Here is a 21,017-nt window from a genome sequence, read left to right as displayed (position 1 = left end):
GGAACTCATAATAAATTGTCTACAATATAAAAGGAATCCTTTGTTTGGTTTTTTACTGCTTTTAGGTTTTTGTAAATTTCTTGTACGTAATACAATTGCGAAATGTCAGATATACATGTTTCATTTTTTGGCTACTGTGTGGCAGAGTGTGAACTGGTTTTCTGAACTACTTTTTCATGAAAGGGCAACATACATGTGACCATGTGATAAACATACAAACCATAAATCAATTTCAAAGTATCTGGACGTCCTACATTGAGCGTTCTTTATTTTTACTGCAAACGAAAGTGAGTGGATACATCAGTTGGGATCATTGGTATGCAGGGTATGAGAGAGACCTCTCCAGCTGCTGGATCTGTGAGGATAGTAGCTTTAATGGCATTATTTCACATAGTTTTAATTTGTGAACAGGTAGCATTACAAAGCTTCTGATGATCCAGAGTGCATAGTATTATTCTAATCATAAGCCAATAAAGCCATAAAAGCAACTTTACTAATATAAAGGTTCTCTGTTAAAACCAACTGGGAGGAGGAAAACAAACAGTACATTGTTATGTACATAATTTTTGTTTAAAGTTGTATATACAGAAAAACTATATGTACGGGAGAAACATTATATATGGGAGAAATGTTTTGCATAAAGGTTTACATGTCCTGCTATCATAGTTAAAACTGATTGTGGGACAGAGAATGAAATGGCACCTTTCACAATACAGCACCACTCAGCATTTTCTTTCTCACAGTTGGTTTTAACATAAAACTTGCACAAAAATATATACCCTATGTCCATCCAAATGCTTATTAGAGTTGTTGTTGTTGTTGTGGTCTTCAGTCCTGAGACTGGTTTGATGCAGCTCTCCATGCTACTCTATCCTGTGCAAGCTTTTTCATCTCCCAGTACCTACTGCAACCTACATCCTTCTGAATCTGCTTAATGTATTCATCTCTTGGTCTCCCTCTACGATTTTTACCCTCCATGCTGCCCTCCAATACTAAATTGGTGATCCCTTGATGCCTCAGAACATGTCCTACCAACCGATCCCTTCTTCTGGTCAAGTTGTGCCACAAACTTCTCTTCTCCCCAATCCTATTCAATACTTCCTCATTAGTTATGTGATCTACCCATCTAATCTTCAGCATTCTTCTGTAGCACCACATTTCGAAAGCTTCTATTCTCTTCTTGTCCAAACTATTTATCGTCCATGTTTCACTTCCATACATGGCTACACTCCATACGAATACTTTCAGAAATGACTTCCTGACACTTAAATCAATACTGGATGTTAACAAATTTCTCTTCTTCAGAAACGCTTTCCTTGCCATTGCCAGCCTACATTTTATATCCTCTCTACTTCGACCATCATCAGTTATTTTGCTCCCCAAATAGCAAAACTCCTTTACTACTTTAAGTGCCTCATTTCCTAATCTAATTCCCTCAGCATCACCCGACTTAATTAGACTACATTCCATTATCCTTGTTTTGCTTTTGTTGATGTTCATCTTATACCCTCCTTTCAAGACACTGTCCATTCCATTCAACTGCTCTTCCAAGTCCTTTGCTGTCTCTGACAGAATTACAATGTCATCGGCGAACCTCAAAGTTTTTATTTCTTCTCCATGAATTTTAATACCTACTCCAAATTTTTCTTTTGTTTCCTTTACTGCCTGCTCAATATACAGATTGAACAACATCGGGGAGAGGCTACAACCCTGTCTTACTCCCTTCCCAACCACTGCTTCCCTTTCATGCCCCTCGACTCTTATAACTGCCATCTGGTTTCTGTACAAATTGTAAATAGCCTTTCGCTCCCTGTATTTTACCCCTGCCACCTTTAGAATTTGAAAGAGAGTATTCCAGTCAACATTGTCAAAAGCTTTCTCTAAGTCTACAAATGCTAGAAACATAGGTTTGCCTTTCCTTAATCTTTCTTCTAAGATAAGTCGTAAGGTCAGTATTGCCTCACGTGTTCCAGTGTTTCTACGGAATCCAAACTGATCTTCCCCGAGGTTGGCTTCTACTAGTTTTTCCATTCGTCTGTAAAGAATTCGTGTTAGTACTTTGCAGCTGTGACTTATTAAGCTGATAGTTCGGTAATTTTCACATCTGTCAACACCTGCTTTCTTTGGGATTGGAACTATTATATTCTTCTTGAAGTCTAAGGGTATTTCGCCTGTTTCATACATCTTGCTCACCAGATGGTAGAGTTTTGTCAGGACTGGCTCTCCCACGGCCGTCTGTAGTTCCAATGGAATATTGTCTACTCCGGGGGCCTTGTTTCGACTCAGGTCTTTCAGTGCTCTGTCAAACTCTTCACGCAGTATCATATCTCCCATTTTATGTTCATCTACATCCTCTTCCATTTCCATAATATTGTCCTCAAGCTTATTAGAGTATCATGTAAAAATGTGAAGTAAACTGTTCAAGAAATTTTCGAGATTTTTACTAACAACATTTTCCTTCATATATCTATACATATATAAATTGAAGTCCTATGTCATTGCTTTCCGTCTGTATGCTCAGGCTATTCTCAGGAACTACTTTAGGGATTTTGATCCAGTTTTGGCTAATGGACTGATTTATGAGTAACGTAAAAGTGTATAATTCTGAAGTATTTTGTGGAATTTGGCTGAATTATGAGGACTTAAAGTCCACGATCACTGTGAAAACAAAACCATTGCCATCTAGCATCACAGCTGAAACAGCTCAAAGGAACAATGAAGCTTGACAAAAACCAGTGTTGGGTGTGGTGACCTAATGGTAAAGTACGTGCCTGGAAAGCAACAGGTCGCAAGATTGATTCTGGTTAGACCACGAAAAATTTTTAGTCTGCCCTGTAACCTAGCATCATCTCTCAATGGTGCTAAGATTCATGGATTCCACGTTAAACAGCTTGTCCCCCTTCCCTGCTTGAATAACCAATTAGGAACACAGAAGTTGCCAAAGTAATGTCCAAATGAAACACTTGCACCAAACCATTGAGCCACATAAAATTGTTTGTACCAGAAGCTACATATATACTTTCCTTCCATACATATCAATAAAAGTCCCCAGTCATATTTCTCTGTATATATAGGAAGGCTAATCTCAGGAAATATTGTAGGGATTTTGATACTTGTACCAGAATAGCACTGGAGTCTACTATTTATAACAAGGCACTATTGTTATCTGTTCCATATTCCATTGGTGTTTGGAGTGGTGTCTTGTCACAACCAGTATAAGATACAAAGCAGGACAGCAACCTCCCCACTGATAAATGAATAGTTGTGGTGCCTTTAATGCCTGGCTCACATTGTCAAGCGTATTGTGGTACGTTATATGAAAGTGATGATATTCAGTTGACATATGTTGTTAATTTAATTTATATCACAGCTTTACATGCTGGCCCTTAAACAAAATTACTGTTGTGTCAGACAAGTCATCCGGGTACACATACTTTAATAGTTATTACGTGAATACAAATTACTACTCATCTGCAATACTGACCTGCACTATCATCCAAATCAGGAACTGGAAAATATAAACCACAAACAATGAGAAGAGTTACTCTTCTTGTACTTAAGTCGGCGTTGTGCATTTTGAATTAAATCCCTACGCAATTTCTCTGTAAACTGAGATCAATTCTTTCCAACATACCACAGCTGTGATATCTATCTTTACAGGGCAGCAGTAAGCATTGCATAGAAGGGGTAAGTGATTCAAAAGCAACGAAAATAGTGTACTTGACCGCTGATGTCCAAGTCATATTTGAAGTTCTGTTGTCAGTAGAGTGATCTCTTTTGTGAATTTAACAATAAAACTTCACGAAGATGCCATTTGGACCCTGTTCTGTAAGTTTCAAGGCTCATATACCTTAAATAGGTTAGATGCAGACTGCAGTTTCAGCATTGCTGAATTTATCATAAAGTGACATTTTTCAGCTTCAGTAGCAGTTCCAAGATAGGCGAAATGTTCAGCATGTACCAGTACATTGTTAGCTACAATTTATTCCATGCTACTGTTACTAACTGTTAATTGCACAATAAAATCCTCTGATGATTGCAAGGCAACTGCTTGCAGACCTAACAGCTGTCATAGAAATTGCTATTTCCCAACAAGCTAAGCTGTAAAATAAGGTTCACAGCAGTTGTTCACAATGCCACATGTCCTAAATGCTTGTACTGTCCACAGAACTGCGGAGACCAGCCCTTATTTTATGGTACCAGGAACAATGAAACTGGGCTACAGAAGGACAACAGTGCTCTTTGTGACGAACCCTATTTCACTTTGCAGAATTATTTTTGTCATGCGTCCTTCTAAATGGAAACTGGTAGCCAGTGCAATTACATGTGACTCATGGGAAAAGATCAGTTTGGTAATGATGGGCTCCTGGCATGGGAAAGAGGGATGTTGGATGAGTGAACAGAGCTACACATCTTTCTTGGAAAATATTTTTAATGCCCAGAGGTACAGAGATAAGGTACTATAACCACTCATGTGGCTTTGTGGAGATGCAGCTGGTGGAGATGTCATTTTCATTGACGATGTTAAGCATCTAGCTGTTCCATTTGTAACATTTCTTGAAGAAGCAGCATAGCCACTTCAAGAACTTGCCTGGAATACACTAAAGAGAGAGAATGTGTAGCCCATCAGCCTCCAACAGTTACTCACCTAAACCTCCAAATTTATCTTTCACAGCAAACAAGACTACTCAAAGAGCTCACACGAGCATGCTGCAATGCTGTCAATCATGTATGGCGACTCGAAGAACCATACCCATTTTAAATGTTTGTAGCATGGAGAGATTTGTTATGTTTGATCACCTTTTTAAAAAAGTAACGTGAATCCCTTGATTCAGAAAATTTTAAATTACATTTTTCATGCTGCAATATGTCAAATGTCTTTTCATTGAAATTTTACTTGTCCTATAACCATACAGGTATACTGTACCGGAAATATTCTCTCATTTCTAGATTATGGTTAACTCTTTGATACTTTGCTTGTGTAATTCTCTTCTCTTGGTGCCTTCACTGATCTAATTAGCTAAACACACACACACACACACACACACACACACACACACACACACACACACTCTGAATCTACACTAGAGAGGCTACCAGCAGAACTTCAAAAATTGATGAATTAGCGATTGAAAAAAGTGTTTAAAATAATACAGAATACTGAAACTTTCAGGCAGGATAGAATTGTGTGCTGAGCCAGGACTCCAGTTCGAGTCCTTTGCCCTTGCCGAGCTAGTGCTCTACCAACTGAGCTGCTTAAGCACAACTCACTACCAACCCCCACAGCTTCACTTCCACTTTTACCTTATCTCCTACTTTTCATCCTTCATAGAACTACTTCTGCCAAACTTGTAGGACTAGCACTGCTGGAAGAAAGGTTACTGCAGCAACATGGTTTATTCAACTGCAGCGACATAGTTTATTCACAGCCTATGGGCTGTTTCTAGAATGAATTTTTCACTCTGCAGCAGTTTGTGCACTGATATGAAACTTCCTGGCTGATTAAAACTGTGTGCTGGGCCACGACTCAACCCCGTCTTTCGTGGGCAAGGAGATAAACTACTGGCAGATGTAAAGCTGTGATGATGGACTTAAGTCATGCTTGTGTAGCTCAGTTGGCAGAGAGCACTCACTTGTGGAAAGGCAAAGGTTCCAAATATTCAATCAACAGATCAGAATTATGGATCATTTATAAATAATATTCCTCTTTTTACTAGTAAATACAATGGTCTACAAATTTATAGTTTCAATTTTTTTTGCTGATCATTTTAAGTGAGCTTGATGTTTTTTTAAGTTCACAAATCCTAACACTTTCCAGCTACCATATAAGAAAACGCACACATTCAGAAAACCTTTGCTAAAAATACATGGTAAAACAAGACACTCCTAACATTATACTGAAGTACTGCGTTCTTCAGCAGGGATAATACAAAGGCAAAAAATTTAATGTCTCTTCTTTTTCCACACAAACCTCTGCTGCACTTTCTTCTGCGCATTGTCTGATGACACTCCCTGTGCAGCTTCTTGCAGTCCCAGCTATCATGCTGACATGCCGTTGGTCCCAATATTATTGCTCCATTTGTTTAATGTCATGATGGAACCTCTCTCCCTGTTCCTCTCTCATAGCACTTAAGATTTTCTGGAAAATAGCTGACTTGAGAGTCCAGAAGTACAGCTTCAAGCTCACTGTGGCACCAAATACTCTGAAGTTACCCGTCATGTTTCTTGTAAGATTCTTGTAATTGAAATTTTGACAGTTTCCAAGAAACTTGTTGACACATGTTTAAAGGATGTCCAACTTGACCTTTAAATTTCATCCATTTTGTCATCAAATGTTTCATCTTTCATTAGTTCGCGAACATCAGGGCTTCAAAAAGCCTTTATTTCATCTCAGCTTCTGATGTTCACAGTAACTTACTTTCTACATACTTAGTAGTATAGTAGGGTTTTAATAAGCTGTCTCATAATGTAAAGTTTTATATCAAATAAAGATAGAACTTTAGTTTTCTTTCTTTGAGGAGAGGGGAGGGGGGGGGGGGGGGCGGGGGTGATGTCCACCAAAGAATTGAATAGCAAATTCCCCCCCCCCCCCCCCACCCCCTCCATTTTTTTGCGTTCTAATTGGCCAGATTTTCTCAGGCCAGTGTCTGTCTTTTGCAGGAGTGTCCCATTTGCATAGGAAGCAGGACTACTTGGTATAGTCACACTGTCGATGAAGGATCATTTTTACTGTCAAATTTGCACAAACAGGCCACTCATGTTCTTTGTAATTAAGCTTGTCCAGCATAATGGCTACAAAATCATACTTCTTTTTCAAATGTATTGAATACTACAGAATCATACTTCTTTTTCAAATGTATTGAACATCCAACAGGTATGGAAGCACACTTTTTCCTGTAATCTACAAAGGCCTGGCACCGCTCAGCTCGTGTCATTCCCCTCCAGTGATTGCTTCCTCTTCCAACTCTACTCACATGGTGACATCACGGTCTCACTGCAGCCTGTGGTTTGTTTGTCAGCAATTGCATGGGGCAGCCTGACTGATCCCTGAAAGCATAAGCATAGGCTCCCACATGTTCGCTTGTTGTCCAATTTCAAAGAGGCACCATTGTTCTGTTAGCCTACATGCTCTCGGTGTTTTGTTCAGATTTATTCTCAATAATATTGCACTATTGTTCAGGTTTTCACTTTGGTTATATCTGTAGCTATTATTCTGGGTTTGATTGTGGTTATTACTGAAGTTATTTTTCTATTACAGCTCTCAAGAGTGCTGAAACTAAAGCATACTGAAAACTTAGTTTTCAATAAAGAGTGGGAGATTAAATGTTTCTTTGTGCATAATTCCAATGAAAAATTCCACTGTTTAATATGTGAAAAATACTTAAGTTGAAAAAAATGTATTAATCTTGCTCAACATTCAATAAAGAAACATATGGACATTATTCTCATGACAAAAGAAGCCCTTCAGTGGATAAGTTAAAGAAAAAGATGCAAGAGTTGCCTGAACAATCAAATCTTAAGCAAAAGAGCTCAAGTGTGCCATATGTGGTATGTTTAAAATTAGCACACTATCAGAAATTCTTCAGCAAAGGCGTACTTGCAAAAGAATATGGAATAGCAATGGCAAAAGCATTTGGTCACGATGATGCTGGTTAACACATTAAAACAGTTGTTTTGTCATTTAACGCAGTAAAAACTTGTGTCCCGATATGGGATATAGCATAAAAATGAAACTAAACAATTTAGTTGCAAATTGTCGATATTATCCTTTGTGTGTGAACAAAAGTATTGATCTTATTCGTCTAATAGTGGTCAACTTTTCCGTACATGAAAAGTTACTAATTTTTTCCGTTGCTCAGAACAACAGGTCTGGATGTTAAAAAGTGAGTTGACACAATTGTTGATTTTAAAAAGTGCTCTGCAGTTTGCACCAATGATGCAGCTGTTATGTTCAGAAGCGAAAATGGCTTCAATGGTCAGTTATAAAAAAACAGAATAGGTTGTTTAACGTTTTGTTGGTTTATACATCAGGAAGCACGATGTTGGAAAAGTGCTGCCCACAGTGAAAGATGTGAAAATTACTAATATAATAAGAGGAGGAATTCAATCACCATCTCACTGAAAATTTAAACAGTTTTTGGAAGCTGATGTGGAATAAGGAGATATACTCATTCATTCTGAAATCATTGGCTGAGCATCGGAAAATGCTTAGCTCATTGTTTTTGCACTCATAAAAAATTTGCACGTCTAACTGATTTTACTAATCATTTAAATAATTTGAATTTGCATTTACGAGGAAAGGGATGCATTGTTTGTGATATGCTTATGGATATTAATGGATTCCAGTGTGGACTTGTGTTGTTTATGTTGCAACTAAGCAAAGAAAATTTGTTCATTTCCAGAGTTGCTATGATATGAAACACGAATAAGTGGACATAATATTTTCAAGATTTACTTGCATTACTGGTGAAGTCTCCACTGAATTTCAGAGTCGTTTTCACGTTTTTAAATCTCTAGAGCTGGATATCATTTTCTTTAACAATCCAACGAAAACTACTGTTTGAAGCGTAAATGTAGGCTTCCGCGGCCGTTGTCACCAATGATCCACAAAAAAGCCTTTCCTTTACGTCCAACAGTGAGTAGTATTAACTCACCGACCTACAAATTAGTGAAAGAATTGGCTCCTAAGCTTAGATGTTTAGTGAGCCATACAGATTCATCTGTCAAGGACTCCACCATTTTATAGCACTTTTGAAAGAAAAGCATGTATCGGATAGGGATCTGATGGTCGGTTTTGACGTGAAGTCTTTGTTCACGAATGTACCCGTGACGGACACCATGAACATCTTAGAGGAATGCATGGCACCTGATACCTGCGACCTAGTGCACCACTGTTTGACAACCACCTATTTCAGGTGGAAAGGGGATTTTTATGAGCAGACGGACGGTGTAGCTATGGGTTCCCCTCTTTCGCCAGCTGCAGCAGTCATTTTTATGCAAGCATTTGAATGAGGTATTGCCTTTTTTCGACGGGAAGTTTGCCGGAAGCCAGAGGGGAAGCTTGGAGAGTTTATAGGAAGCCCACCAACACGCATGCATCCTCCCACCACCATCCTCCTCAAAAGATGTGCTCCCTGCCGCCGCTGGATAAGCAGCTGCCAGCAGCAAGTCGTATACCCCTAGCTTACTTATTTGTTACATAGATTAATTCTTAATTTCTTTGCGTGTTTTTGCGTACTTGCATTGTTTAATTCATAAATATCGGGCGTATTATAGTATTTGAGAGTTGTAGCATTGCGCTTTAGTACCTGAATAGTGTAAATTTGCGTAGTCATCTATCTTCTGTTTTTGTTTCGAATGGCCAGTGTCGGTTGGTCGCAGCCAGTGTGCTCCCTGCCGCCGTTGGATAAGCAGCTGCCAGCAGCAAGTCGTACACCCCTAGCTTACTTATTTGTTACATAGTTTAATTCTTAATTTCTTTGGGTGTTTTTGCGTACTTGCATTGTTTAATTCATAAATTTCGGGCGTATTATAGTATTTGAGAGTTGTAGCATCGCGCTTTAGTGTTTACTTCGTAGATTCTTACTTAAATTGCGTGCGAGTTTCGTATAGGAGGTGTAATCTTGAGTTTTAGTTACTGTAATCGTAAATTCAGGCAGATTGTAGTGCAGTCGTTAGGCATTTGTACAGGTTAGTTCATACATTCTTTGTGTGTTTCCCTTGCATTATCTAGGCACGGACTCATGTTTCAGTAACTGTTGTTCAACATCGATTAGAATGGGCAGGGACTGTGATTGCTGTGTTCGGATGAGGGCTGAGTTGGCATCCCTTCGCTCATAGCTGCAAGCGGCGCTGACTTCGGTCGCGCAGCTTGAGGTTGTTGCCAATGGGCACCACTGTGGGGAGCCGGACTTGGGTATCACGGGGATGTCAACCTCGTCCCGTCTGTCCCCAGATCGGTCTGCCGCTGTGGTTGCCCCCGTTGTTGCCCGCAGTGGGGCTGAGCCCTCACCTGTGGTTGATTGGGAGGTCGTTCCAAGGCATGGCAAGCAGCAAAAGACGTTCCCAGAGGCTGACCAGAAAGCCTCTACGGTGTGTCTGACAAACAGGTTTCAGGCACTGTCTCTGGCTGAGCCAGATGCAGCTGCCTGCCCTGTTTCAGAGGATGATTCTCAGCCTTCAAGATCCGGGCAGTCGCAGAGGGTGGGCTGATTGGTAGTTGGGAGCTCCAATGTTAGGCGCGTAATGGGGCCCCTTAGGGATATGGCGGCTAAGGAGGGGAAGAAATCCAGTGTGCACTCCGTGTCCATTCCGGGTGGAGTCATTCCTGATGTGGAACGGGTCCTTCCGGAGGCCATGAAGAGCACAGGGTGCAGCCAGCTGCAGGCGGTGGCACATGTCGGCACTAATGACGTGTGTCACTTTGGATCTGAGGAAATTCTCTCTGGATTCCAGCAGCTTTCTGATTTGGTGAAGGCTGCCAGTCTTGCTTACGAGATGAAGGCAGAGCTCAGCATCTCCAGCATCGTTGACAGAACCGACTGCGGACCTTTGGTGCAGAGCCGGGTGAAGGGTCTGAATCAGAGGCTCAGACAGTTTTGCGACCGTGTTGGCTGCAGATTCCTTGACTTGTGCCATAGGGTGGTGGGGTTTCGGGTTCCGCTGAATAGGTCAGGAGTTCACTACACTCAGCTGGCGGCTACACGGGTAGCGGAGGCTGTGTGGCGTGGACTGGACAGTTTTTTAGGTTAGAAGGCCTCGGGAATGTACGCGGTGGGCTGCAATCTCAAAGGGTGCATGGCAAATACAGGATGTGCTTGGATCAAGGAACAGTCGGAATTGTAGTTGTGCTGGGAAAGTCCCTGAGCTTCAAGCGCTAATAGAAAGCACAGAAGCTGAAATCCTTATAGGTACAGAAAGCTGGCTAAAGCCTGAAATAAGTTCTGCAGAAAATTTTACGAAGTCTCAGACAGTGTTCAGGAAAGATAGATTAGGCAGAATTGGTGGTGGAGTGTTTGTGTCTGTCAGTAGTGGTTTATCTTGTACTGAAGTCGAAGCAGATACTCCGTGCGAATTGGTATGGGTAGAGGTTATACTTAACAGCCGAACTAAGTTAATAATTGGCTCCTTCTTTCGACCCCCAGATTCCGATGATATAGTTGCTGAACAGTTCAGAGAAAATCTGAGTCTCGTAACAAATAAATACCCCACTCATATGGTTATAGTTGGTGGGGACTTCAACCTTCCCTCGATATGTTGGCAAAAATACTTGTTCAAAACCGGTGGTAGGCAGAAAACATCTTCCGAGATTGTCCTAAATGCTTTCTCCGAAAATTATTTCGAGCAGTTAGTCCACGAACCCATGCGAATTGTAAATGGCTGCGAAAACACACTTGACCTCTTAGCCACAAACAATCCAGAGCTAATAGAGAGCATCATGACTGATACAGGGATTAGTGTTCACAAGGTCGTTGTAGCTAGGCTCAATACCATTTCTTCCAAATCCACCAAAAACAAATGCAAAATAATTTCATTTAAAAAAGCAGATAAAGTGTCACTAGAAGCCTTCCTAAGAGACAATCTCCATTCCTTCCTAACTGACTATGCAAATGTAGACGAGATGTAGCTCAAATTCAAAGATATAGTAGCAACAGCAATTGAGAGATTCATACTGCATAAATTGGTAAGAGATGGAACTGATCCCCCATGGTACACAAAACAGGTCCGAACGCTGTTGCAGAGGCAACAGAAAAAGCATGCGAAGTTCAGATGAACGCGAAATCCCAAAGATTGGCTAAAATTTACAGACGCACGAAATTTGGCACGGACTTCAATGCAAGATGCCTTTAATAGGTTCCACAACGAAACATTGTCTCGAAATTTGGTACAAAATTCGAAGAAATTCTGGTCGTATGTAAAGTACACAAGTGGCAAGATGCAGTCAATACCTTCGCTGGGCAGTGCTTGGTACTGTTACCGACGAGTGTGCCGCTAAAGCGGGGTTATTGAACGCAGTTTTCCGAAATTCCTTCACCAGGGAAGACGAATGGAATATTCCAGAATTTGAAAAACGAACAGCTGCTAGCATGAGTTTCTTATAAGTAGATACCTTAGGAGTTGTGAAGCAACTCAAATCGCTTAATACGGGCAAGTCTTCAGGTCCAGATTGTATACCGATTAGGTTCATTTCAGATTACGCTGATACAATAGCTCCCTACTTAGCAATCATATACAACTGCTCGCTCGCCGATAGATCTGTACATACAGATTGGAAAATTGCGCAGGTCGCACCAGTGTTCAAGAAGGGTAGTAGGAGTAATCCATCAAACTACAGACCTATATCATTGACGTCAGTTTGCAGTAGGGTTTTGGAGCATATACTGTATTCAAACATTATGAATCACCTCAAAGGGAACGATCTATTGATATGTAATCAGCATGGTTTCAGAAAACATCGTTCTTGTGCAATGCAGCTAGCTCTTTATTCGCACGAAGTAATGGCCGCTATCGACAGGGGATCTCAAGTTGATTCCGTATTTCTAGATTTCCGGAAAGCTTTTGACACCGTTCCTCACAAGCGACTTCTAATCAAGCTGCGGGCCTATGGAGTATCGTCTCAGTTGTGCGACTGGATTCGTGATTTCCTGTCACGAAGGTCGCAGTTCGTAGTAATAGACGGCAAATCATCGAGTAAAACTGAAGTGATATCAAGTGTTCCCCAGGGAAGCATCCTGGGACCTCTGCTGTTCCTGATCTATATAAATTACCTGAGTGACAATCTGAGCAGTTCTCTTAGGTTGTTCGCAGATGATGCTGTAATTTACAGCGATTTAGAAAAGATTGCTGTATGGTGTGGCAGGTGACAGTTGACACTAAATAACGAAAAGTGTGAGGTGATCCACATGAGTTCCAAAAGAAATCCGTTGGAATTCGATTACTCGATAAATAGTACAATTGTCAAGGCTGTCAATTCAACTAAGTACCTGGGTGTTAAAATTACGAACAACTTCAGTTGGAAAGACCACATAGATAATATTGTGGGGAAGGCAAGCCAAAGGTTGCGTTTCATTGGCAGGACACTTAGAAGATGCAACAAGTCCACTAAAGAGACAGCTTACACTACACTCGTTCGTCCTCTGTTAGAATATTGCTGCGCGGTGTGGGATCCTTACCAGGTGGGATTGACAGAGGACATCGAAAGGGTGCAAAAAAGGGCAGCTCGTTTTGTATTATCACGTAATAGGGGAGAGAGTGTGGCAGATATGATACGAGAGTTGGGATGGAAGTCATTAAAGCAAAGATGTTTTTCGTCACAGCGAGATCTATTTACGAAATTTCAGTCACCAACTTTCAATTTTATTGATTAGTGATAGAAGTGATGGTCAAGAAGAAGTCTGCAGTTTACAAAATGATCCATTCATGCTATCCCAAACAGATAAAGATGCAGCAATTTTTGAAGTCATTCCACAAGATCAGTACCAAAACTAGGAGACTTTGCTCTTAAAATGAAAGCTTTTTTCAGATTAACATACACCTGTGAAAGTACTTTTTCCTTTAATGAATAACATTAAAACTGCTCAGCATAAAACAGTGAACAATGAGTCCTTGAAACATCAGCTTTGTTTTGCTACAATGCAAACTGAAATTGACAGTGCAGAACTCGTCAATTTCAAATTAAATAAATCTAACCTAAATAGTTAAATATCTTGTTAAATTAAGCATAAGAATATGAGACAGATAAGTAAAACTGAAAGTTGTAGTACATTACAGCCTATGATGTTTCTATATAGGGACCAGGTAAGTCTCACGATGCACACTGTCTGTCAGTCATCCCTGCAATTGGCCAGTAGGGCTGTGGTGGGGCCATGACAGCACAGGACAGGTGAGGTTGGAGGGGGAGAATTGATGAAGTCTCCAATCTTCTGCCTCGTACTAAATCCCAAAGATTTGCATCAAACCAGGAACATCGAAGCAAGTACAGAAAGAAATCTCTGTTTTCTACTTCTGAACCAAGAGAAAGAGGCTAAACAGACCAAGAAGCTCTTTTCCAGTTTAGAGGCTAACACCTATGCAATATCTTTTAGGAGTGACAGGTATATGGTCAAATTCTTTAATTCAGATTGTGAAAACAATTGTGGCTCATGGCAGTTCTTGACTTCACAACCTTCATCATGACCATCGTATGTCTTGTTTCCCAAAAGTGGAAATACACCATAAAGACTATCAGGTTGCACAAGTACAGGAATATCAGGTCCATGATGCATAGGAGGCAATGAAGATACAATGTACAGATAATAGATTTCCTTTCTGGTTTTAAAGCTGTGTTCAAAAGTAACACTCATCACTGAAATTTCAAAACTCCTTTGATACTACTGGTATCCCAAAACAATAAGATCCCATCTTTTGCTTAGACCAAATGCAGAGTCCTTCCTCACAACTTAAACATACTCAACGTGGGGCCTATGACTTGTTCTGATTCCCAAACTTTACGCCAAAGTACACAAAATAGACTTCTTTGATCAAGTCAGAGATTGACTACTGTTGCTATTTCACTAAAAGCTTGCCACAGATGTAACAGATGCAGTCAGAAGAGTTAATATAAGCTCTTGCAGCCACGAAATTCGCAAAAATAGATATCAGTCAATCACATACTGCTTATGTTTGATTGAAAAACAGTACGTAAAACAAACATATAGGGTTCGATATTATAATATCACAGCAATATGTAGGTAGCTGTATTGTAAAATATAAAGGAAAACACCTTTTATTATCAGGTTACATTGCAAACCTTCACAAAAAATACTGGAATTATTATAACAATTAAATAGCTACATTTTGCATACCTCAGAGAAATCATCATTTTTGTCAAAAGTGCATATGATTGAACATGTTACCTGAAATCAGCACTCAAAAATACACCAAAAAACCCTTTATATCTTTGGATGCATCTCTTATAAATCTGTTATAAAATAGGGACAGCACTTAGCAACAAAAATAATAAAAGGAAGTACCAGCAATTTTCCAGTAGCTACAATGAGCATATTACATGCAATACACACATATAAGAATGAGTACATTTCAAATCGAAACTCTCCCTTATCTCACCCCTTCTACCTCCCCCAAAAAGGAGTGTGATTTTACATACTATCAATGCATAAGAAATCTATCATAAAATTTATTGAAACTGACATAGTCTTACCTAGACCGCCTCTCGTGCACTAGAACATTGTGTGGCAACCGTCGGAAACGCATCTTCAAATAGCCACGGGGATAACGGTAAGCTTCATACAACAGTAGTTCATCATCAAGCCTGACAAGCAGGAGTGGACGGCTGCCATGATGACCTAGTGCCACTACCAAGATTTCTCTAACTATGGCATCTACTCCTGGTGTGGATGTACCACTTGGTGATGCATTCTCTGTTGCAGTTCCAGCTGAACCACCACCTGTGACTGGAGTTGGCACTGCTCCGAGGCTGTCAGACAGCACCCGAAGGCCTTGTCCAAAATTACGTACAACGTAACTTAACCGGAAGTCAGGCAATGTGTATATCTCCAGGTTTCCATTTTCTCTCGCAAGGAAAACCCAATATGAAGGTTTAACTTCTTGAAGATATTTTTTCCACCTATAAATTAATGTGCAAATAGAGTTCTATGCATTACAGCTGTAGTTAATCAATCACATTAGACTTACTTCTACAAAATTTATGTCGCTCGTATCATCATTGCAATATCCTCATTTATTATTATTTCGTATTTATTATGAATTTTTCTTAATGCAACATGCCTTGAGATTAATTATGACTACGAAAAGTATAGTTTTTCCACTTTTCTTTTTTTACAAGTCACTATTTAAAGGCAAGTAAATTTATTGTACTTCCTTCTTCAGAAGGAATACAAGTTTTTGATATACTGCCATTTAAACATTTTATTGTTTGGGTGGTTAACTGACAGATACCACATTCAATTTCAGCTCTTTCCTGGAAGAGAAAATTTGTTAGACACAAACTTTTCAATTCTACAGGGATGCACACAATGGATGGTGTTGTTCTGAACAACTAGTTGCACTGTCACTTATGAATCAGTACCGCTTGATTTTACTTTGCGGAGTATGATCCTGTTAGTTAAAAGCACGGTTAAAAAAATAAAAAAGACTTTTTGTGTAATTTTTGTCAAATGTGTGAACAAGTGAGTTGACGAATTGACTCTTTTCCTCCCCATGGCACTCTGTATAAAATCTCAAAGAGGCCCACAAAAATGGAATGGGAAAAAAATTCATTGTAGCAACCATGGTACAGAAAAGGTATCCAAGAATATAAATAGTGACTGCAGGAAAAAAGAGCTTTTTGAACAGAGATAAATTTAATTAGAACGATTAGTTGTTCTTTCAGACTCTTAGGGCCTCTGACAAGGGGACGGCTTCAGACACGGCCAACCGATTCGGCTCAGATTTGGCAGGTCGCTTGTGTACAACCTAAAACAAAGGAATCTAAAATATTTTGGGTCAACACCCCCGTGTTTTTGAGAAAATCACCCCTAAAGGTTATGATGAGCAATCAACTCAAAATTGGCGGGATCGATAGATAACTGTAAATAGAGCATTTTTCATCATCATACTTTTCCAGAAATCAAAGTAAGCAACGTTTACAAGTGCCACTTCTGTACTCACATGGTAAACGCTTTTCGCCGACAGCACTGATAGCACAATGGCCAAGGTAACTGGCTTGGAATCAGAGAACCCGGATTCGAATCATGAAGAAACCTAGCGGATGTTCTTTTTTTTTGTTTATATTTTTCCGTATCTCAATTGATATGGATAGGAGCGTTAATAAGGTAAGTAAATCAATAAGGAATGATAATAATAAGGTAGGCAAATAAATTTCTCAAACCTCTTGAGATAGTACACAACTAAAAATGTTATTCAAGGTCACTTTACAACAGCTCTTCCAGTCACTGTTACGTGTCCTCACTTTTCTTCGAACAACTAGATGGTTAGTACTTGTCATATAAACATTCAAAACAAATATACTCACGGCACCAAGAACATCTAATGAATGCAGTCTTCTGACAGCTACACTGTCCCTTCCAAAGAGTCGGCGGAAAACAAACATGGTTTGCATTTAAAAATATGTCTTTTTTGGGAATTAATTTTGATGCATACCACGCATACGATATCACTGCCTGAAAAATCAGTTCTGAAAGTTGGTTATGAATTATGCTGTGAATAGTTATGGCATCCGTGTGGTTGTGCAATTCCCACTGGGTTTCCAGAAGCACACTGCAATTCTGAAGCCTGGAAATAAAGTTTTTAACCCAGCAATAGAAATAAACATCACATGGCTAGTACACATGCGTGCAGTTTGGCGGTATTACTTTTAACTGTGCAAGTCGGCTGACCCTCGCCATCTGTAAACATTGTGTCATATATTGTAGTATTAATTTGTCCACTCCAGGAATCCAATATTAGACGAAACTTGTTATCGGAAAAGTATGGTTTTAAAACATTCTCAAGAAATGTTATGTAAATCGCATTAGTCAGTTTCCCGGATCTGGAGCAGGTAATGTAAACTTTTTTCAACGAGTCAGTTAAACGATTGACCTCTTCTATACTACTGGCCATTAAAATTGCTACACCACGAAGATGAAGTGCTACAGAAGCGAAATTTAACTGACAGGAAGAAGATGCTGTGATATGCAAATGATTAGCTTTTCAGAGCATTCACGCAAGGCTGGCGCCGGTGGCAACACCTACAACGTGCTAACGTGAGAAAAGTTTCCAACCGATTTCTCATACACAAACAGCAGTTGACGACATTGCCTGGTAAAACGTTGTTGTGATGCCTCGTGTAAGGAGGAGAAATGTGTACCATCACATTTCCGATTTGATAAAGGTCAGATTGTAGCGTATCGTGATTGCGATTTATCGTATCACATCATTGCTGCTCGCGTTGGTCGAGTTTCAACGACTGTTAGCAGAATATGGAATTGGTGGGTTGAGGAGGGTAATACGGATCGCCTTGCTGGATCCCAATGGCCTCATATCACTAGCAATCGATCTGACAGGCATCTTATTCGCATGGCTGTAACAGATCGTGCAGCCACGTCTAGATCCCTGAGTCAACAGATGGGGACGTATGCAAGACAACAATCATCTGCACAAACAGTTCGACGACGTTTGCAACAGCATGGACTATCAGCTCGGAGACCATGGCTGCAGTTACCCTTGATGCTGCATCACAGACAGGAGTGCCTGCGATGCTGTACTCAATGACAAACCTGGGTGCACGAATGGCAAAACGTCATTTTTTCGGATGAATCCAGGTTCTGTTTACAGCATCATGATGGTCGCATCCATGTTTGGCGACATCGTGTTGAACGCACATTGGAAGCATGTACTCATCATCACCATACTGGCGTATCACCCAGAGTGATGGTATGGTGTGCCATTGGTTACACGTCTTGGTCACCTCTTGTTCGCATTGACGGCATTTTGAACAGTGGACGTTACATTTCAGATGTGTTACGACACGTGGCTCTACCCTTCATTCGATCCCTGCGAAACCCTACATTTCAGCAGGATAATGCACGACCAGATGTTGCAGGTCCTGTACGGGCCTTTCTGGATTAAGAAAATGTTCGACTGCTGCGCTGGCCAGCACATTCTCCAGATCTCTCACCAATTGAAAACGTCTGGTCAACGGCAGCCGAGCAACTGGCTCGTCACAATACGCCAGTCACTATTCTTGATGAACTGTGGTATCCTGTTGAAGCGGCATGGGCAGCTGTACCTGTACACGCCATCCAAGCTCCATCTGACTCAATGCCAAAGCGTATCAAGGCCGTTATTACGGCCAGAGGAGGTTGTTCTGGGTACTGATTTATCAGGATCTATCCACCCAAATTGCATGAAAATGTAATTACATGTCAGTTCTAGAATAATATATTTGTGCAATGAACATTTCTGCATTTCTTCTTGGTGTAGCAATTTTAATGGCCAGTAGTGTATAACCCGAGGACCAAATGTAACTTTAGTTTCTTGTAAACACAGGAAAACCTTAGGCAACACTTTTCCAACGGCTGTGATGACATATTGCGCCGTGCACAAATGTGTTAGTTTGTTTTTACTACCAGCTGTGACAAGGGTTCATTTTTCTCCCTTATGCAATAATGTGCGTCAAATGTTCAGCTGATACCCGCATCCTGTTTGATCGGTGTTGATCACGTAATCATGATTAAAACTGGTCATAAGTAACGCCATTTGCGTGCTGAAGAGAGCTGCCACTATCTGTATATCTACTAAATTTTGTACCTCCTTACAAGAGATGTAGTTAGTGATGTGCTGTTGACAAATTTGATGCTCAGATTTGAAATTTCTTGCCCAAGATAATGATGCAGCAAACGTGAAATCCTTGTTCGTCGTATATTGAAGTGCTGCACCTGCAGCCCACTCCTGATTTATTCTCATTGTTACAATCTCGCTACGACAACGAGATTCGACAAATCGGTCGTATGTCCACTTATTTATTGTCTGGTATTTGTCGTATCTTGTCCCTCCTTTAACGATATCATTTTCCCCCAATTTCAAGTCCTTCTCCCTTTTCAGGGCTGTTGTTGCTCCATTCTTTTGCAGTGTTTGTAAGTTCCAATTTGGATGATTCCTGGCTAGCGCTACCGCATTTACTTTTACTTCAAAGGGTATAGCGCCGTAGTTCAATCGTTTAGTAACCGGTTCGTAATACTCATCGGAAACAGATGAAACACATATTCCCAGTGGGGCAGAGATTTCCAAAGTGTTATGACCATTTTGCAATTCACTAGTCAGGATATCTTCCACTGAATCACCTTCTGCTTCATCTTCATGGTATAGTACTTCAGTATCAACAAAAGTTATTTTGTTCATAAGCTTCAAAAATCGCTCGACAATAGCTGCTCCTATCAATCTGGAATGCTGAGAAACAGAACTGCCTGCTTCTGGTAGTGCACTGATAATGCATCTGTCTTGCAACAATTTTACAAACCAAAACACAGCGTCGGTAACTTCCCGCTTGCCATCGTCTGTAACAGGCTCCCAACTATATACTACAGTGCTAATCAAACGGTGTACATCCTCCACTATTCAGATTATGCACCTGAAAGATATGCCACAACAAACCATAACTAGTTACTATGCCATAAACAGATGAGCTAATTACTGCAAACTACATATAGTACTCGTCATATGTTACTTACAGAAGAACACTGTATTCATTCACAAAACGTATTTCATCCAGGTGCATTAACGATGGAAAAATCACTACATGTACTCATGAGGTTAGCGGCAGCCTAATGACGGAAAACAACTCATTCCGATTGACTTCTATAAGACTCGTGCTGGACACTTTCACACTTCCAGGTTCACAAATATGATATGACGAAGAGGCAACCAGGACAACATAACTCTCAACGCGTGCATTCTGCCCCGTGCCTAGCTGGAAACAAGTGTCGCATGGTTGGTTATCTGTGATCCCTCGTGAGGAATTCGCAGCACTCTTACTCGGAGTGTCACTCATGTGACAAGGCTTAAAAGTTTAATACTTTACTAACTCATGGCGTTTGGGAAAGTAGTTTGCCTACCTTATTATTATCATTCCTTATTGATTTACTTGCCTTATTAACCCTCCTATCCCTACCAATTGAGATATGGAAAAATACAAATGAAAAGAATAATATCTGCTAGGTTTCTTCGAGATTCGAAATCGGCTTTTCCGATTCCCATCAAGTTACCGTGGCCATTGCGCTATTGGCGAAAAGCGTTTACCATGTGGGTACAGAAGCGGCAATTGTAAAAGTTTCTTTCCTCAATTTCCAAAAAAATTTTGCGTTTGCGGACCCCATACCTGATGATGAAAAATGCTGTATTTAGAATTATCTATCGATCCCTCCAATTTTGAGTCAATTGCTCGTCATAACCTTTAGGGGTGATTTTCTCAAAATTGCTGGGGTGTTGACCCAAAATATCTTAAGAGTCCTTCGTTTTAG

The 21,017-nt window shown here is 40.3% G+C and overlaps 1 protein-coding gene across 3 annotated transcripts in view; it reads right to left on the bottom strand.

The window, feature by feature from the left end:
* LOC124596370 (cleavage and polyadenylation specificity factor subunit 1) overlaps positions 1-21,017 on the bottom strand; it is a 299,255-nt gene that overhangs the window by 98,810 nt on the left and 179,428 nt on the right. For all 3 annotated transcript variants that reach the window (XM_047135481.1, XM_047135482.1, XM_047135483.1), the window contains one exon: positions 15,200-15,625. In XM_047135481.1, the coding sequence (XP_046991437.1) occupies positions 15,200-15,625 (426 nt within the window). The remainder of the gene's footprint in view (positions 1-15,199; positions 15,626-21,017) is intronic.

The sequence above is a fragment of the Schistocerca americana genome, chromosome 2 (assembly GCF_021461395.2).
Source record: "Schistocerca americana isolate TAMUIC-IGC-003095 chromosome 2, iqSchAmer2.1, whole genome shotgun sequence".
NCBI lineage: Eukaryota > Metazoa > Arthropoda > Insecta > Orthoptera > Acrididae > Schistocerca > Schistocerca americana.
This window is presented reverse-complemented; position numbering and strand designations above follow the sequence as displayed.